At 53.5% G+C, this 19170-nt stretch overlaps 2 protein-coding genes across 5 annotated transcripts in view; one reads left to right on the top strand and one right to left on the bottom strand.

The window, feature by feature from the left end:
- Positions 1-13866, top strand: part of SMARCB1 (SWI/SNF related, matrix associated, actin dependent regulator of chromatin, subfamily b, member 1) — a 34086-nt gene extending 20220 nt beyond the window's left edge. For all 3 annotated transcript variants that reach the window (XM_049620517.1, XM_049620518.1, XM_049620519.1), the window contains exons 7-9: positions 5668-5858; positions 12953-13084; positions 13524-13866. In XM_049620517.1, the coding sequence (XP_049476474.1) occupies positions 5668-5858; positions 12953-13084; positions 13524-13563 (363 nt within the window). In that variant the 3' untranslated portion in view covers positions 13564-13866. The remainder of the gene's footprint in view (positions 1-5667; positions 5859-12952; positions 13085-13523) is intronic.
- DERL3 (derlin 3) lies at positions 10041-18488 on the bottom strand. Of its 2 annotated transcripts, none has more exons than XM_049620521.1 (7): positions 18282-18488; positions 18103-18168; positions 17946-18019; positions 17703-17796; positions 17020-17215; positions 16372-16462; positions 10041-12067 (listed from the first exon to the last, which is right to left on the bottom strand). In XM_049620521.1, exons 1-7 carry the CDS (start codon positions 18372-18374, stop codon positions 11944-11946), a joined length of 738 nt encoding a protein of 245 aa, XP_049476478.1. In that variant the 5' UTR covers positions 18375-18488; the 3' UTR covers positions 10041-11943. The 2 variants fall into 2 exon arrangements, with proteins under 2 accessions (XP_049476478.1, XP_049476477.1); XM_049620520.1 differs by lacking the exon at positions 10041-12067 and adding an exon at positions 16031-16265 and having other exon boundaries at positions 18282-18421.
- Between the last annotated feature and the right edge of the window lie 682 nt (positions 18489-19170).

The following is a 19170-nucleotide window of genomic DNA, read 5'->3' as shown; positions in this document are numbered from 1 at the left end:
GGACTATCCTTTCTACATTGAATGGTCTTAGCACCCTTGTTGAAAATTATATGCCTGTATTTTTGAGTTTATTTCTGAGCTTTCTATTCTATTGGTCTATATGTCTTTTTATGTCAGTACCACACTGTGTTGATTACTGTAGCTTTGCAAAAAGTTCTGAAATGGTTCGAACCCACGAACCATGAGATCATGACCTGAGTCAAGTCAGACACTTAACCGACTGAGCCACCCAGGCACCCCTTTCAAGATTGTTTTGACTGTTCAGATTCTATTTAAGTTTAGGATAGATTTTTATTCTGTTTCTGCAAGAAACATTGTTGAGATTTTGATAAGGATTACAATGAATTTGTAAATTTTTTTGGATAGTCTTGGCATCTAAATTATACTTAGTCTTGGGGCACCTGGGTGGCTCAGTCAGTTAAGTGTCTGACTCTTGATTTCGGCTCAGTCATGATCTCATAGTTGGTGAGTTTGAGCCACATCTTGGGCTTCATGCTAACAGTGTACACAGAGCCTGCTTGGGATTCTATCTCTCTTTCCCTCTCTCTCTTTCCCTCTCTCTCTGCCCCTCCCCCGTGCTGTCACTCTCTCTCTTCTCTCAAAATAAATAAACAAACTTAAAAAGGTAATACTACATAATAATAATAATACAATATAATAATAATAATATTTTGTAGTATTATTTCTTTAATTTCTTTGAGCAGTGTTTTATAGTTTTCATTGTACAAATTTTTCACCTCTTTGGTTAATTTGTAAGTATTTTATTCTTTTTAATGCTATTATAAATTAAATTTTTAAAAAATAAAAAAAATTTTTTTTTAATCTTTATTTATTTTTGAGAGAGAGACGGAGTGTGAGCAGGGGAGGAGCAGAGAGAGAGGGAGACACAGCATCCAAAGCAGGCTTCAGGCCCTGAGCTGTCAGCACAGAGCCCGATGCAGGGCTTGAACTCATGAACCGTGAGATCATGACCTGAGCTGAAGTCAGACGCTGAACCGACTGAGCCACCCAGGCGCCCCTTAAAAATTATTTTGTTTATTTATCTTGGTTTTTTTTGAGAGAGAGAGAGAGCATGTGCACACATGCACAAGCCGGGGAGGGGCGGGGAGAAGGAGAGACAGAATCCCAAGTAGGCTCCGCACTGTCAGTGCAGAGCCCAATTTGGGGCTTGAACTCAGGAACCATGAGATCATGACCTAAGCCAAGATCAAGGGCCAGACGCTTAACCGACTGCACCACCCAGGCGCCCCAAATGAAATTGTTTTCTTAAATTTTTTTTCACATTTTTTATTGTGTATAGAAACGCAGCTGATTGTGTGTTGACTTTGTATCTTGCTGCTCTGCTGAACTTATTCGTTCTAACAGTTTTTTTGTGTAATCTTCAGGGTTTTCTATGTATAAGGTTATATCATCTGTGAGTAGAGATAACTTTACTTTTTCTTTTCCAATTTGGATACCTTTTATTTCTTTTTCTTACCTAATTCCTCTGGCTAGAAATTCCAGTACTGTGTTGAATAGAAGTGGCAAGAGCAGGCATCCTTGGCTAGTTCCTGATTTTAGAGGAAAATGTTTCAGCTTTCACTATTGAGTATAATGTTCACTGTTAGTTTTTTATATATGGATTTATTAGGTTGAAGTAGTTTCTTTCTTTTTGTCGTTGTTGACTGTTTTTATCACAAAAGGATGTTGAATTTTGCCAAATGCTTTTTCTGCGTTGAGATGATGATGTGATTTTTGTTTTTCAATCTGTTAATATGGTTTATTACATTGATAAATTTTTGTATTGAACTATCTTTGCATTGCTAAAATAAATCCCACTTGGTCATGGTATATAATTCTTTTAATATGCCACTGAATTCAGTTTGCTAGTGTTTTGAAGATTTTTACATCAGTGTTCATAAGGAATATTGGTCTATAGTTTTCCTTTTTTTGTAGTATTTGGCTTTGATACCAGGGCAGTAAATTATGAAGTGTTCCCTCCTCTTCAGTTTTTTGGCAGAGTTCGAAAAGGATTGGTGTTAGTTCTTCTCTTGGTGCTTGGTAGAATTCACCAGTGAAGCCATCAGGTCCAGGACTTTTCTTTGTGGGGAAGATTTTGTTTATTCATTCAGTCTCCTTACTAGTTAATTTCGTTCATTCGTTCGTTCGTTCCTTCCTTCCTTCCTTCCTTCCCTCCTCCCTTCCTGCCTTCCTCCCTTCCTTTTCCTTCCTTCCTTCCTTCCTTTGTTCCGTGGAGCTTGAACTTGTGACCTGAAGATCAAGAGTCTCATGCTGTACTGACTGAGCCAGCCAGGTGCCCCACTAGTTAATTTCTTTTGAGAGAAATACAAATCTGTTTTTCTTAACCCATTTTAGTTTCATATTATGGCCAACTAACAGGAAAAGGGCATGGGGCATCTGGGTGGCTCAGTCAGCTGAATGTCTGACTTCAGCTCAGGTCATGATCTTGGTGTTTGTGAGTTCTAGCCCTGCATAGGGCTCGATGCTGTCAGCTTGGAGCCCATTTCAGATCCTCTGTCCACCTGCCCCCTGTGCTCTGCCCCTTCCCTGCTTGCATGCCTATGCTCGCTCTCTCTCTCTCTCTCTCTCTCTCTCAAAAATAAACATTAAAAAACAAAAAAAGATAAAAGGCATAATTGAGAAAGAAGGGGAACTTCATAGGAGAGAAATGGAGGGCAATGGGAGCCTTACCTGCTTTCTCATGCATAGCCTGTCCCCTCTAAAGGATGGCCCTGAGAACTCTGCTCTGTGCTGTGTCTTTGTCCTGTTAACTGTGGTGGGGATGTGGCCTTATGGGGTTAGCCACACCCACCAACATGCTTCCAAATGGATGGGGTTGGCCACAGGCAGGGTCCTCATGAGACTGACCAGTTAGCATCCCTGACATTTTTCTCAGAATTTTTCTTTTTCTTTCTTTCTTTCTTTCTTTCTTTCTTTCTTTCTTTCTTTTCTTTTTTCTTTTCTTTTCTTTTCTTTCTTTCTTTCTTTCTTTCTTTTCTTTCTTTCTTTCTTCCTTTCTTTCCTTTCCTTTCCTTTCCTTTCCTTTCCTTTTTCCTTTCCTTTTTCCTTTCCTTTCCTTTTTCCTTTCCTTTCCTTTCCTTTCCTTTCCTTTCCTTTCCATTCCATTCCATTCCATTCCATTCCATTCCATTCTGACAGGGCTTCTGAGCAGCCATACAGAAAGTGGTCAGGCAGTTGAAAACCTGTCTGGGGTTGCCACCATCTCTCCTGACCAGAGGCTTTCTTGGTGACTAGACACTTGTCAGCTGTTGGCCCCTTTAAGCCCTCCATCCCATCTGTAATCCCCACTGTGGGACGGTGTCAGCTGGTAGGTAGGCTTTGGGAGACCACCCCCAGGTTGGGTTCCCTGCCCGGTTCTGGCGTGAGGTCTCGCTGGCACCGAAGTCTGACACGCCTGGCCCAGGGAAGCTTTGCTGCCGTGGGACAGTGGTGTGTTTATCAGGCCAGAGCCCTCATGGGCATTGTGACCTAGGGGACAGCACCCATCTTGTAAGTGAGGAAACTGAAGGTCACACCCAAGGTTTTGGTCAAGAGTACTCAAGGAGAGTTGGGTACTTCTTTGAGGATATTCTTCCTTGTATGGCTCCTGGGACACGGTGGAGGACAGGAATCTTTGCCATGATGGCATCTGAGGAGTGTCTGTCTTCACAGAGCTGTGCCTTAGCATGGAGTGGCCACTTAATAGATGTTCTTGGGGTCTCTGGGACTATAGCTCAGATCTGGCTGCCTTTACAGGGGCACCTGGCCTGGGTTGACTCTCTTCAGCTTCAGGGGTTTGGGGAGGACTCAGTGCTTCTCCTAAGTCTAGCTGTCAGGCTCTATGGGGCTGGCAGACTTCTGTGAAGGTGTGTGTGGTGATACGGGTTGCGGCTGGGGAGCCTGGCCCCTGTGCTGCATGCCTACTCGGGAGTCCTGGCCCTGTCTCATCTCTGCACCTCCTCAGGGTCCAGCCACTCCTGTCCTCACCACCCCACCATCCCTACAGCTAGATGGCTACCTCCAGTAAGGGTCCCAGTGGCAGCCAGTGTCTCTTCTGTGCTCCAAACAGGGCTTCCAGATCCCTCTCTGGAAGCTGGAGGCCTTAGGACGGCCTCAGGCCCAACTTTGCTCAGGACCCTTCTCTCCGAGGAGCCACATGGCCTTCTCTCTCTGCCCATGCAGTTCTTCCTAAAATGCTGCCTCCCTGGGAGGCCTTCTTGGGCCTCCTGGCTAACGTGGCCACCTCTGTACTTTCTGTTCCTCCCTTCATTTTCTTCTTACGACTTGGTGACGTATGACATATACCATGCATTCACATATTTAACTTGCTTAGGTGTCTCTCCCCAGCTGGAACATCCTCCACGAAGATGGTTTTTTGTCTGTCATACCCACCATTGCATTCCCTGTGCCTCTCCGTGATAAGCACACAATCTGTATTTTTTTAATAGACGCAAGCATTAATGACCAGTCGGCAGGGGACAAGCAACCCAGTCCACACGGTGGCTAAGATATGGCACCAGGCATGCCAGGTATGGCACCTGGGGCAGGGTTTGCCGGGCCTGGGTGTGGATGGCTACACCTGTTGGTCCTGTTTGTTTCTTTTTGATGTTTTTCTGTGGGCTGACTGCTGCATCATGTCTTTCTGGTCCTAGCGTGCCCTTGGGGCTCAGTGGGCATTCGTTTCCTGTGAGGGGAAGGGACAGCTCTTCCAGCTCCATTCTGTAAACCATCATTCATTGCCCAGCGTGAGCAGAACACAGAAATGGGAAAGGACCCAGGCTCATTGGCAGTGAGTGGAAGGTGGTATACAGGGTCCAAAGGTGCAGAGCTTCATGAATGGGGACAGGGAGTGGGGTCCCATGCTTCTTTGAAGGCAGTGGAAAGGCCCCAGTGGCTGTGAGCCCTGAGCAGTGGCCACCCTGATTTTTGTCTTGAAGAGCTGAGCACTCAGGGACAGTAGGGTGAATGAGCAGTACTGTGGCCTGGAGTACTACTGAGCAGTAGAATGAGCAGTACTGCTCACCTAGAGAGCAGTGAGGGGTGGTCCCAGTAGGAGGAGTCTCGTGGATACAGTGCCCCAGGACACAGCCAGACCCTCAAGAGTCCTTCCTGTGTGTCTCAGTGATGCCCAGTTTCAGAGCAGGCCTGCTCATCTGTGGGGTGAGGAGTAAAGATGGTGATTCTGAGTGCAGGTGTAAGTGGGGAGCCCTGGGGCACAGGCTAGGTTCTGTCTTGGTCTGGGTGCTGCACAGGCGGGGCCTGGACCCTCTTCTGGCTGTAGTTTACATGTCAGCAGGATATCTGCTGGGTGCGTGGTGGGCAGAGTTGGCTGTGGGTCTCTGCTGCCCACCCAGGCTTTGCCTGCACCTTGTGGGCTATTCAGGTGGAGTGTGCATCTAATGTGAGATGGGTAGCTGTGCCAGGCCTTGAGCCAGAGCCCCTTGTGGCAGGAGGCCACCCAGGAGGTGCGTGGTGTCATCTCCAATTTCTGGATGGGGACCTGTGGCCAGAAGGACAAGGCCAGCCCCAGTTCTCAGCTAGTAAGTTGTGGGCAGGGTCCAGCCCGGCCTGGTGGCTCCCTAGTAGGCTGTCTCATCTCCTTGAGGCCTCTCCAGGTAGGGTACGGTTCTGACTCCTTTAACTTGTGTTCTTTGGTTCTTGTCCCAGCTGAATATCCATGTGGGAAACATTTCGCTGGTGGACCAGTTTGAGTGGGACATGTCAGAGAAGGAGAACTCACCAGAGAAATTTGCCCTGAAGCTGTGCTCAGAGCTGGGGCTGGGCGGGGAGTTTGTCACCACCATCGCGTACAGCATTCGGGGACAGCTGAGCTGGCATCAGAAGACCTATGCCTTCAGGTAGGATCCCAGACAAGCCCCGCCCTCCTTTGTAAACCTGTTTTGGGGAAAAGACGTCACCCTGTGTGTGGTTATGCCTTCGGGTCTGTCTGGAGCCCAGAAAAACGGTCTGGCCATGGGCAGCCGCAGCCAGCTCAGTGGCAACTTGTTGTCTTGTTCCTCCCTCCTCCTGTGTCTCAGTGGTAGGACTCCCCACCCTTATCATGGTGGGGGTGACTCTGAGGAGGTGGTTTATCTGCCCCCTCCGTCCTCCAGCACCCCCACCCCCTGCCTGGGACCATCCTCTGTTGCCGAAAGCCCCTCCACACCTCCACCCTGCCGCCACCTCTGTATTCTCCCAGACTTTTCCCTCTCTCAGGGTTGGGTCACCCACCCCAGGGTTTGTCATCTGATGGACTTGCCTTCTGTCTCAAACAAGAGCTGCTCCAAACAGCCCTCCCCAGCTTGTAAGAGTCAGGAGACCTCCAGCAGTTTTCTTTTTTACTGTTGCATCTTGCCAGTCAGAGACTTGTTGGTGAGCACCCATTTGGACTGGACCCCTGTATAGGGTGCCGCAGAAGATAAAGAGCCACATCCAGGCTGCCTGTGAAGGTGGGAGTATAAACAGAACATTCCAGACCGGTATCCTGTGGGTGGACCAGGGGACAGGGGCTCCCAGAGAGGCAGACATGGCCTTCCTATTGGTGGTGGCCCCACAGTGCAAAGTGTGGGCCTAGTAGGAGGTGGGGGGCGGTGGACGTGAACTGATAGTAGAGCTTGCCCGCCTCAGGACTGTTCCACCATAACTGGCCCTGTTCCCTGTGCTCCTTTTCCTCTTGGGAAAGTACAGTCTGGGGGTGGCGCTGAGTATCCCTGCATCAAAACAGGATGTTAGGATTTATTCCGGTCATCAAACTGTCATCGTCTACATTTGGCGATCGTTACTCAAGGACCGCAGCTTAAAATGGCACATGAGGAGCAAGTACGAAGGTCTTTTTGCAAAGATAGGACAGTTAATGGAGCTCGTGAGTATGTTTGTGTCTCAGCTGGTTTTCCCAGAAATCCCAGGAGACTGCTTTCTTGCTGCTTCCTGTAAATCTGAGCAAGAGAGAAGGAATGACCGTACACCCTCAGGGCTTGAGGTCCCGGCCCTGGGAAACCACTGGGTTCTGTGGGGATCCAAGCACCGCCCGCTCCAGGCATCTGGTCTGAGATGTCACATATGTCACCTTCCCGGAACCTCCCAGTGGCCCTACCAACCGGGTAGTCCTGCTTCACAGACAGAGCCCAGGCCCTGGGAGGAGGTGTCAGTGAGCTGTGATGTAGTGTCTGGGTCCTTGAGAGCCCTGCTGGAGGTGTGGCCGTGCACGTCCATTCATGCTGTACTTGAGCCAAGGCCGACAGGTCTGAAGACCTGCCTGGGGTGGCCCCGCTCCCTGGAATGCTCCTGGAGGTGGGAAGTGGTGATGTTGTACAGGTCATGAGAGTGAGTACCCCAGGTACCTGAGCCCTCAGATGCTGGTTGAGCCTGAATCCATGTTCTGACTGGCAGATGGTGTGTGTGGAGTAGGGAGTATTCCTGCTGCAGGACCCTGAGGGTGTTGGCCATGTGGCAGCATCCCTCCTGCTCTGACCCCTGGGTGACCCGAGTGTCATCCTAAAACTCTTGTCAAGCTTCAGGCTGTACCCCCTGGGAACTCTGGTGGTGGCAGATCAGGACTTATAGCAGATCCCCTCCACCCCATCTCAGGAGCCAGTTAATGAATTCCGTTTGGTGGACAGGGAGCATCACAGACCTCTATCCTGCTGCAGTCTGTAGTACTGAGTGTGCAGGTTTCATGTCCTTGGGATTGAAGGCAGGGCGGCTTACTGGGGACCAGGGTGGGCACACATCCCCTCCACAGCAGCCCAGGCCAGCCAGGTTGGAGGGGCACAGCCTGCCTGGGATCTGGGAGGCAGCCCAGTGCCTCTTTTGCATCGGGACAGCTGCTTGTGTTTTCCCAGCTGACCAGGCCTCTTGAGCTCCTCAGGCTAGGTCTGGCCCATTGTGTGTGCTGTGTGTGGTCTGGGCAGCTGGATGCTGTGGATAGAGCTTGCAAGACCGGAAGGGGAGGTTAGGGTCAGAGGCTGGCTTATTGTGGACTCCATCATTCAGGGGACAGAACTATGGCCTTCTAAGGCAAGCAGGGAAGGGGATTGGAACTTATGTCTCCTGACCCTGACCCACATTCTTACCATAGCACCACACCATCCCTTGGGAGCTCTCTTAACTCTCCCTGGGGAGATCAGTGTCAGCCCTTCTCTCTGGGTTGTTGCCTGGGGGAGGTAGAGTGGGCTGCCATGTCCCCACGGCCAGGGGCCACTTGGTCCATGGAGAGCCAGACCAGGGGCCCCCACCTGATCTCTACTGCACACAAGACTTGACACCTGCTGAGTCACATGACTCCTTAAAAGGGACTTTAAATTTTGGACCTCTGTCATCCCATGTTGTAGATGCTCTGAATCCCTGCAGGCCAGTCCTGTCTGTCTCCCCCTCACCAGACCTAGCCCAGTGTCTGGCTGCAGTGCTTGGTGATGGTGGTGTTGTGTCCATGGTGGAGCAGGGCGTGCTGCTGGTCACAGGACATTTGTGGGGGGTGGGGGTGGGGGCAGAATGCCCACAAACTAGTCAGGGGAGTGAAAGCAGGCTGCTTCCTTTCAGCAGTGGGACGGGCAGGCCTGACGTGGGCAAGCCTGGGGGGACACGCATGTGACAAACAGATTGGGGGCCCCAAGCTTCTAGAGGACAGAGCTGACCCAGAGTGACAGTGAGTGACAGGAGGGGGACAGAGCTCTGCCAGGGGAAGGGCCTGGGCTGAGCAAAACATGTGGGAGTGTCAGACATTGACCCAAACCTGTGAGCTGCTACCTGGTTGGAAAGTTGCATCAGTAGACTTACTGGCACCTCCTGCAGGCCAGCCCTGTGCCTGAGGCTGGGGACACAGAGAAGAAACATCTAGCAGAGTGCACTGGAGGCTGCAGGCGCGAGGAGGGGAGCCGCGGGTAGGAGGCATAGAACCTGGGGTGAGGTGGCCGGGCAGGGTGCTGACTGGGAGGAAGCTGGAGATGGGCAGAGGGTCAGAGAGCCTGGTGGCTGGGATAGGTGGGGGACAGGGAGACAGTGTCACTGGCACATATCAGGGTTGGGAGACACCAGGGTCATTTTGGACTGGTTGACCATGAGCCACAGAGGTTACTCCTGGAACTCTGCCCTCTTGACGGCAGCAGGGTTTGCTTGCTTGCTTGTCTGTTTTTATAACAGCTGCATTGAGCTATAATGCAAATACTGTACAGTTCACCCATCTAGAGTGTGCCGTTCCTTGGTTTTCAGCATCCACAGAGTGGTGCCATCACACCATCACAATTTTACAACATTTCCATCACCCCAAAGGAAGCCTCACACCCTTTAGCAGCTGCTGCTGTGCCCCTCAAGTCTCCCAGCCCTGGGCAACTACTAATCTACTTGCTATCAACTTGCCTGTTGTGGATACTCTGTATAAATCGAATCATGTAATACATGCTCTTTTGTGGCTCATTTCTTAGTATCATTATTTCTGTGTGGCAGCCTGTATGGGAGCTTCATTCCTGTTTATGGCGGAGTACAGTGCCGTCATACACATGTGCCATATTGTGTTTACCCAGTCATCGGTTGACAGACAGTCGGGTGGTTGACACTTCTGGGCGGTGGAGAGTGGCACTGCTGTGAGCATTCATGTCCCAAGTGTTTGTTTAAACATCCATTTTCAGTTCTCTTAGGTAGATCGTAGGAGAGGAATTGCTGGATCACGTGGTAGCTGTGTGTAGCATTTTGAGTTCCTGCCAGACTGCTTTCCAAAGCAGCCTACCATTTTACTTTTGCACCAGTAGAGTCAGGCTTCTTTCTCGTTTCTCCACATCCTCGCCAACATTTGTTACCTTTTTTTTTTTTATTTTTTTAAATGTTTATTTACTTTTGAGAGAGAGAGAGAGCGTGCGCACGCAAGCAGGGGAGGGGCAGAGAGAGGGAGACACAGAATCCAAAGCAGAGCTGTAAGCACAGAGCCTGATGTGGGGCTCAAACCCATGAAGCATGAGATCATGACCTGAGCTGAAGTTGGACGCTTAACCGACTGAACCACCCAGGCACCCCTGTTAACCTGACTTTTTGATTCTCGCCATCCTAGTGGGGGAGGGGGAGGGAGTGGCATCTCATTGTGGTCGTGATTTGCATTTCCCCACTGACAAATGATGATGAAGCATCTTCTCAGGTGCCATTGGGCATTTGTATATCATCTTTAGAAAAATAGCTGCTCAGGTCCCTCAGTTTTTAATTGGGCTATTTGTATTTTTATTATTGAGTTGTAAGTGTTCTTTACATATTGTAGGTACAAGTTCCTTATCAGAGGTACAGTTTACAAATACTTTCTACCACGTTGTAGCTTGTCTTTTCACTTTCATGACAGTGTCCCTTGAAGCACAGAAGCTTTAAATTTTGGTGTAGTCCACTTTATTTTTTCTTCGGTTGCCCGTGCTTTTAAAAAAAATTTTTTTAAGATTTTATTTTTAAGTCATCTCTACACCCAGGGTGGGGCTCGAACTCAACAACCCTGACATCAAGAGTCCTATGCTGTCCCAACTGAGCCAGCCAGGCACCCCTTGCCTGTGCTTTTTAATATGATACCTACAGAACCTCTGCCTAATCCAAGGTCATCTTGTCCCAGTGCCCATTTGTTGGAAAGACTGGTCTTTCCCCATTGTATGGACTTTGGTACCCTTGTCAAAAGCCAGTTGGCCATAAAGAGGAGGGTGCTGTTGAGTTTTCTCTCCCCCTCCTCCCAGTGGAGTGGCCATGGGCGGGTAGGTCATTTCCCTTGAAGGCTCTGTCCTTCTCATTTGTAAAGTGGGTAGAGCAGTGGTTCTTGGCTGGCATTTTGTATCATGTGAGGGCATAAAAGTGAGCCCATACTGAGATACCCTACAAGCTACGGCCCTGGGCCCTCGGACATCTCCGCCACAGCCCTCCCCTGCCTAGGCTCTGTGTCCCCACCTGGACTCTGCAGGGTGGTAGGAACATCTGGGATCACAGGGAGCCTTGAAGTCCATGATGCAGAATCCCGTCAAAGGAGGGGGAGGCAAGGTGACCCCTGCCTGTGTGTTTGTCCCAAACCCGAGAGCCCTGCTGGCTCTCGGCCCATTCTTACATGGTTGGATTGAGCAGTTCTTATTTTAGGACAAACCCACTGGAGTGGAATCTTCCCAGAGCCAAGGGAAGGTAAACAAAGGGGCCTCCAGGACCTACTCACAAGCCCTTGTTTAAATTAAGAGGAAAACATGTTTTGCTTCCCTCAGCGTGGGCTTGGCGCCTTTCATGTCTGCCCTCCCAAGGAAGGTGGCTGGGAGCCCTTGAGGTGAGGAATGATGTTTGGGTCTGTGGCTGGGTGGTTCAGGATTGCCAAACCACCACACTGGCTGGAGAAGAGCTCTCAGGAGCTGCTGAGGAGGGTTGGCCCCAGGGTACCACGGGTGGGGGCTGGTGCTGCTCTTGTCACTAGCCTCTGAGTCACCAGCACAAGCTTGGGCTTTGGGGACCTAGCTCAGCAGGAAGAAGTGAGCCCTGCTTCTGCAGGGGAGCCAGGGGCAGTTCTGGGTTGTGGTGACAGCCTTAGTGCATGCACCAGGCTGGGCCCTGTCTGCTCCCGGTCCTTGAGAATCAGGATGAGGACACTAGCACACAAGGGAAGCCAGAACAAGCCCTCAGCTGCTGTGTGCCAGCTGGCAGTGTGAGGGGCACAGCCTCTTGTCAGGCCTGGGTGGACATCCCTCTCTAGCTGGCCACTCACACAACCTTGGGCACAAGTTCCAGGGAGACTGCGTGACAAGGCTCCTGGCACCTAGGGAGCCCCCTCAGTGGACATATGTTGGCTGTTTTAAATAATAGTAATCCTCTGAAGAGCTCTCACAGCCCTGTAATTGTTCCTATTTTCCAAATGAGGTACCAGAAGCAAGGCCACAGATCAGGGGTCCATCCACTTTTATTCTGTCAGTGTCCTACCCTGCCTCCCCTGGGCCCTGCCTGCCTTCAGTCTTCTCAGAGGGAACTGTGCTGTGCAGGGCTCCAGGCTGAGGTGGGCAGACACTTGATAGGGCTGCAGTGGAGCAGGGCCAGCCTTCTGGGGGTGCTGGGCCTCAAGAGACAGGTGCAGGCCGCCCGGCTGGAGGAGAGAGAAAGGGCCTGGTGAGGAAGGGGAAGGGGGTGGAAGAGATTCACTGTTAGGGCCACAGTCTGAGACTTATCTCCTGGGCCAGGAGTTTGAGCGGTCAGCTCTGAAGCATCCTTGCCTCTTCAGCCTCCTGTCACACAGGCTTGGAAATCAAGGCCCAGAGAGGCAGCACCTCAGCTGTGTCCTCCCTTCTCTTGTGCTTCTGCATGTGTCTCCCTCACCCCTACTGCTGTGTGTCCTTGGCAAGAGGGTGCATAGGTGCATAGGTGGCCTTTGGGGTGGTCACTGAGGGGCCATGGAGTGTAGTGGTCAGGGGACAAGGGTTCCAGGCCCAGCTATCTGGATTTAGTTGGGTCAGTAAAGTGCACTGAGGGGCAAATGTATGGAATATTCAGGAGCAGGCTGGCCCAGTGGCCTTCATTGATGAGGCATCAAGGCTGGTGGATCCAAGCCCCGGGCACTGAGCGGGGCAGACTGCCCTCCCCTACCTTCCCAGCAATACTGTCATACAGAACCACCTCTGCAGGGAACCCCCACTCCTTTACAGACCAGACACACCTAGGCGACAGCAAAGGGCCTGTTTGAGTGTGCTTTGAAGAGAAGCTATTGTTATGGGGGACCTGGCATCTCCAGTGATTCTGCCTTGAGGTTCGGATGGTGGGTGTTGACCACACCACTCTTGTTCTGAGGAGCTGGGCATGAAATGGCCCAGCAGGGAGGAGACAGAAGAGGAAGCAGGAAAGGCTTGGGCCTTCCTTGCTATGCTCTGGCTCCGGTGTTCTGGCAGGGGGGTGGACACTGGTCTCTGGGGGCCTTTCTGGTTGCTGCTCTGTGAACTAACAGTCACAACCCCCATTCCTCACCCCCGGCCCACAGTGAAAACCCCCTACCCACGGTGGAGATTGCCATCCGGAACACAGGCGATGCTGACCAATGGTGCCCACTGCTGGAGACTCTGACAGACGCTGAGATGGAAAAGAAGATCCGAGACCAGGACAGGAACACAAGGTACCCCTCCCCCTTTAGGCCCCTGGCAGCATGCTCTGCACACAGCCACTGTCTTGCAGGCAGGGGAGGGACCCTGGTTCTGAGAAGGTACCTGCATGGCCAGAGGCAGGCCCTGGGTGATGAGTCCCAATCTATCTAGACCCCAGGTGGGTTTTCCTTCAGGGAACAAAAGTTAAGCCCTCAGGTTGGATCTGACCACAGCCCAGACCTATGTGTCTAGAACCCTGGAGACATAGGCAAGACATGAGCAGGCAGGAGAGAGGGCATTGTCAGGGCGTCAAGCAGTGAACAGGCTCTGGCCGAGGGAGGGGCTGGGGATCCCACCTTTTGTATCCTGTTTCCGTCCCCGCTCCCTTGGCTGTGCTAGAGATCCCTAGGGGAGGGCAGCCACCCAGGGCTGGAAGCTGGCTCCGGGTCATCACCTCCTCTCCTCCTGCAGGCGTATGAGGCGTCTTGCCAACACTGCCCCAGCTTGGTAACCAGCCCGTCTGCGCATGGCTCCCACGGAGCATTGAGAAGATCGGACCGCCTCTCCTTTATCTTCTGGCAAGGAGGGAGGCAAAGGGGCAGGCCGGGGCCATCCTGAGGAACATGGGGTGTGGGGAGGGCTTCTGGTCACCCTCCCCTGGGCACATTCCATTTGTTGAGCCCAGTCCCCATCCAAGTCTCTGGTCAGAAAGAGGCCTCGTTTTGGGTTATGTTTTGTTTTTGTATAGGAGCCCCAGGCAGGGCTAGCAACACTTTTTAAATAAAAGACAACAGGTCATGTTCCATTTTTTCAAGGTGGTAGCATAAAAATAAGAAAGGGGACGAGGAGCAGGACTTGGCTGGGGTGGTGTGGGACCAAGGCTGGCATGCCAGGCCTCTCAGCCTTCTCTGCCTCAGAGTCCCAGGTGGGCAGGTTGGGGCTAAGTTTCTATCCAAGGCCAACCATAGCACAGTCTTGCTTTTCCTCAGGCCCTCCAGCTGATGGACATGACAAGTGAGGTCATGAGGCTCAGGGTAGGGGGGCCCACTTACCTTTCAGTGACGGGCCCACCCCACCCCCTTTGCTTGGCCTTGTGAAGGAGCTACAGGCTTTCCTGCCATCCTTGGGCTCTGCACGTCTGGGCTATTGTGCCACCCCTGGCCAGGAGCATTGCTTCTCTGGAGTCCCTTACAGCAGCCCCGTCTTTTGTGGTTGCTGCAGGGGCATTACCAGCTTGGGTGCCCAAGGGCCCATGCCTGGCTGTTCAGGCTCCAGCGGGCGTGCAACGCTCTTGCCACACCTTGCAGCGGTGCATGTGCAACAGGTGGTTGGGGCCCAGCTCTGCCCCCAGCTGGTGACTCCACCCAGGCCAGCTCCTCTCTCCCAGGTTGGTTATGAGAAGTAAGGCACATGGAGCAGCATGCCTGCCCAGTGCTGGCCGTGGGTGCTGTGTGTTGAGAAGGAGGCAAGCTCTGGGCCTCTTCTCAGATCCGCCTCCAGTGAGCTGTGTGTCCCCTCTGCATTCTTGTCTAATGTGGAAGTGTCCTCACTCTACAGAAGGGACGTGGGCTCCATGAGGGTGGCATATGTGGGTCTCCTCACTGAGCGAGTGCTGCTTGATGACTTGGGTGCACAGCTACATTCTTAACGAAGGTAATGGACCCAGATCTAAGCACTGGGCTGCCTCCTTCACTTGCTGGCAGGTCTTCCCTGCCATGTCAGGGCTACTCTGCCCTCCAGCAGCATGGCAGGAGTGTGATGGCACCTGGCTCCCAACTTGACCCCCACACTGGGCAAGGGCAGAGCTCTGAGTAGGAATTGAGGTCTTGACTGCCAGGATGTAGGGGTAGATGCGCCTAGCCCTCTGGACTTGGGGTCCTGTGATCATGTCCTGGGACGTGACGGCTCCTGGCTCCCGGGGAGTTTGTACTCAAGCCCCCTGCCCTTCATCCAGGAGTGGAACTTGCTGGAGCCCCACAGCAAGGGGACACCTGGGCTTCACTGGAAGGCCTTGAACAAAGAGCAGGATTCCAGGCCCAGGCTCCACTGGCCTTGGAAATAAGTGGGCTCCATTGCTAAAGGGTTTGCTTGGTCCATGAGGCCCTACAACTAGAGGGCAGCCCAGGGGCTGAGCCCTCACTCCGAGCATTGCCAGCCCATGCTGCTACACTGCTACTCCGCAAGATTTCATTACCAAATTAAGGTTAGACTCCCATGGTGAATATTTGTGTCACCCACGAACATGATGACCTATGGCTGGAGGAGCCCCTATTGCTGCCAATCATCCAGGAATAAATTGTAATTTGGACTGGTCTAGGGTGATGAGGAAAGTTGGCCAGGTTGCCTGATGGCTGCTTTACCAAAGAGAAAAGTGAGCTGTGCGATCAGATAAGGTTTCCATGGTCCTTAGCTAAAAACATCAGGGAGAGAACGTTGCAAGGCTCTGCTATGGTGAAAATTTCTCAAAGCTTTGGGGTTGCAGAAAGGGCAGAGGACCCAGTCCTGGCCCTCCTCTGCACCTGACCTCATGGAGCCTTGGGCAAGTCCATTAACTGCTCAGCTGGAAAGTGGGCAAAGGTCCACTTGGTTGCTGATGAGGGACAGTGAGGCATCAGCCTGAGGGCACCATGGGCAGGAGCCCCTACAGACTGGGCTTGGCACAACAGGGACATCCCAGTCCTGGCCCCAGCCAGTGAGATCTGACCAGCTCCCTTGCTGCCTGGCAGGGAGCAGAGATCTGGTGCAGGTGGGATTTGCCCAAGGCTCCAGCAAGGCACTGGCAAAGCTAGAGTGAAAACCCGGAGTGTGCCATCTGCTAGTTCACTGCTGCTAGGCAACTATGGGCAGGTTCTTGACCCACTCTGGGCCTCCCTTCTGGTCTGAGAGGGCAGGCCAGGCTTAGTGGCTCTACATCAGGGCCAGCAGCATGGAAAGGTGTGGCCAGCTGAGGCAGGGAGCCAGTGCTGTGGACGAAGAGGTGCAGGTCATCCTGTTTATTTGGGTGGGCCCTGGGCACAGGCCCAGTCTGCAGGACAGGTTGCTCTCCTGAAATCGGGAGTTAGGGGTGGGAGGGAGGTCTGTCAGAGACCAGGAAAACGGGCTTCTTGGGCTGGCCCTGGCCCTGGGTAGGGTCATTGCTGCAGGGGTCCTGGCTGCTCCTCCGGGAGGGGCAGGTAATTGGGGTCCTCCTCTCGGGCATCCAGTAGCAGCTTCCTGTAGGGAGGGGCCCACACTGAGCTGAGGCCAGCAGGGGTCCCCAGTGGGGTCAGGAGCCATCTTGAGGGAGTGTAGGGGGATAACTGTCATCTCTAGCACTTACAGGAAATTGGGGGTCAGCAGCAACCTCTTGCCTCCAGGCTGGTTGGGGAAAACATCCTCTAGGAAGTAGTAAATGTGGCCCACAGCAATCCCTGTAGGAGAGCAAAGGACTGCTGAGGCCACCCTCCACAGTCCCGAGTCTGGAGCCAGCACAACCTGCTCCCTGACTCCACGCACAGCTCTGGAGGCCAGCCAGGCCAAGTAACCTCAGGCCTCAGAACACGAGTACACAACATCTTGCACAGACTGCCAGCCCAGGGTGGGGCCAGGGTTGACCCTGAAGGATTGGCTTACCTGGCCCAGAAGTGGGCAAGACTTGGAGAGGGGATGGGCTGAGAACATGGGAGGAACAGGAGCGAAGGTTGGAATCTTGACTTACCCAACCCCACCCTGGTCAGGACCCCCACAAGCATCAGTAGTACATCAGGCCTAAAGATGTGAAGCAGGTATCTGGCTGGCTTATTCAAGGGGCCAGAAGAACAGAGGAGCTGGCAGGGCAGGAAGTGGGAGTGGGAGGACAGGTGAGAGGTCCATTCCAGGTGGGTGCTGTGCTCTGACACAGCAACCAGCCTGGGAGCCCTCCCAAAGGTCATCAGGTACCAGACAGCCTGTTTCTGGGGGGTTGGGGCTGATGCGCAGGCAGGCTCACCCAGCAGGTCGACAAGGATTGAGTTGCCCAGCAGCAGTGAGAAACCCATGAGTGCCCAGGGCAGGAATGGTGCCTGGAAGGTGAGGAGGCCAAAGAAGTTGACCCTCACTCGGGGGTTGCGGCGGCTCCAGACATACACCAGCATGACAGTGAGGGCCTGGCCCAAGAAGAACAGGCTGCCCAGGAGCCCCAGCAGCTGAGCCAGAGTCAAGGTGCTGGGAGGCCTTCTTCTCGTGCAGGCCTCAGAGACCCTGCCCAGGACCCCTCTGACTGCCTAAACCCCTGGACTCCTCCCCAGTTTTCCTTCCCTCCTCACTTCTAGTGATGGACCCTTCAATCAAAGCCACACTCTGGCCTTCAGGCCAACGTGATCTGCTTTGCTTCACCTGGCCCCAGCCTCCAAACACTGCCCTTCATTGCCCCAGTTTCTTCTGGCTACTGGCATTCGGGGCTCAGCCCCCAAGCACCCTACCTGGCTCTCCACATCACCCTGTGATACTTTGCGTACAGCACTGAAGAGCTAGTAGTCCGGAGCTGAGCAGATGATGTACGCTAGATTCACCCTAAACTGGAGTGAACGACTCTGTCCCCCTCGGGCCCAGGCGCTCATGTCGGGCCCCAGGGCCTACACAGGCTGGACCCAGAGGCGCAGCGCCTAAGGTTTCAGAGCCTGGGAAGGATACGGTCATGAGGACGCCCCCGAAGAGAAACATGAAGACGAAGTCGGCCGTGCGGCCACGGAAGGAGCCCTCCTCCAGCATGCGGCAGTAGCGAAACCTGCGGCGTCCGTAAAGGAAATGCCACCGGGAGGAGCCTTGGTTTCCCTGCTCCTGACCATTCCGGGCCTCCCCCAGCCCCGCTGGGCCGCTCCCCAGCCTGGCGGGCCGCCCACCACCCTACGCCTACGTCCGCTCGGCGCAGGATACACGAAGAGCATGTTGAAGAAGAAGCTGAATCCCAGGGGCCCAAAGAAGAGGAAGTTGGTGACGAGCCTCCAGACCTACGGGGATAGGGGGTAGGTGGGCGGTCAGGCGCGGGGCAGGCAGGGCCCGGCTGTCAGGTGCAAGGGGCGGGTGGCCTCACCTGAAACTTCCGGAACACGAGGTGCGGGTTGAAATAGAGCTGGAAGGGGCTGAGGAGCTCCAGTTGCTGCGGAACCAGGGGCGCGTCAGGTGCGACCCCGGGGAATCTAGCGGTAACCATGGCTATACCCCTCCCGGGCTGCAGCCAGGGAACCGATCCCACCCGCCCGGCCAGCTTACCACAGCAGCGGTGGTAAGGACACAGGCCGCGGTGTAGGTCCGCGTCACCGCTGGCACCTGCAGGAACTCGGCCGCCAGTCCCTGCCACGCCATTGAACCTTCTTTGACACTCGTGGCCCAACCTGCTGCGCGCTCTTTAACCCGCCTCCCAATCCCGCCTCACTCCCCGACTTTGGCCAATCCATGTCGGGGAGCGCAGTGCGCCCAGAGTAGGGGGCGGGTCCCTGGGCTCAGTAACCAATAGGAGGAGGAAGCTGGAAGACGAGGGCGGGATAGGAGAGTGGGCGGGTCGGAACTCGGGACCAATGAGCAGGCCCCACGGTTGAGCACGTGGCGGTTGTTGTGGTGGCTGTAGTGGCGGCGCGGGAGAACGTGTAGCCAATGAGGAACTGGTCGCTTGGCGTCAATCTAAGGAGAACCAATAGCAAGGACGTATTGGGGGCGGGACTGAAATTACTCCGCGAGTGGAAAAAAGACGGGACCAAGAAACAGCGAGACCGGAAGGGGCGGGGTCACGCTGGAGCGTGGGCAAGCCGGGATTAATACGTGTCTGGTCCCCGGGCTCTATGAGTACACCTAGGGCTGGGGGAGACTCGGTCCTGTCTATCTCCCCCATTGAGAGCCAGAGACAGTGCCACCTAGCCTACAACAAAGGAGGTGCTCAGCACCACGTCCACTCTCCGACCCCGCCTCAGTCCATTGGACCCCACGCCGACTCCTGTGGGAGGTCTCCCCCAGGGACGCTAGGGTGCCCACGCGGGCCAGAACGAGTGGACAAGCTGGAGAGGGCCTCATCATTTTGATGGAAAAGAGGAACTCCGTTTATGCACTAATTAAGTCAACTGTTTACTGAACACCGACTATGTGCCAGGTGCTTTTCTGAATTCAG

Source organism: Panthera uncia, assembly GCF_023721935.1.
Source record: "Panthera uncia isolate 11264 chromosome D3 unlocalized genomic scaffold, Puncia_PCG_1.0 HiC_scaffold_8, whole genome shotgun sequence".
In the NCBI taxonomy this organism is placed as follows: Eukaryota; Metazoa; Chordata; class Mammalia; order Carnivora; family Felidae; genus Panthera; species Panthera uncia.
The sequence above is the reverse complement of the archived record's forward strand: the minus strand, read 5'-3'. Positions and strand labels throughout refer to the sequence as shown.

Bases quoted from the DNA above. Each gene is read 5' to 3' on its own strand.
- DERL3 (XM_049620521.1), bottom strand. From the start codon at position 18,374: ATGGCGTGGCAGGGACTGGCGGCCGAGTTCCTGCAGGTGCCAGCGGTG. The intron at 18,169-18,281 runs GTAAGCTGGCCG...CTGGTTCCGCAG, and splicing joins TCCTTACCACCGCTGCTGTG to CAACTGGAGCTCCTCAGCCC. The intron at 12,068-16,371 runs GTAAGTGCTAGA...TCTCTCCTCCAG, and splicing joins CTGCTGACCCCCAATTTCCT to CCGGGCGGCCTGCACCTGTC.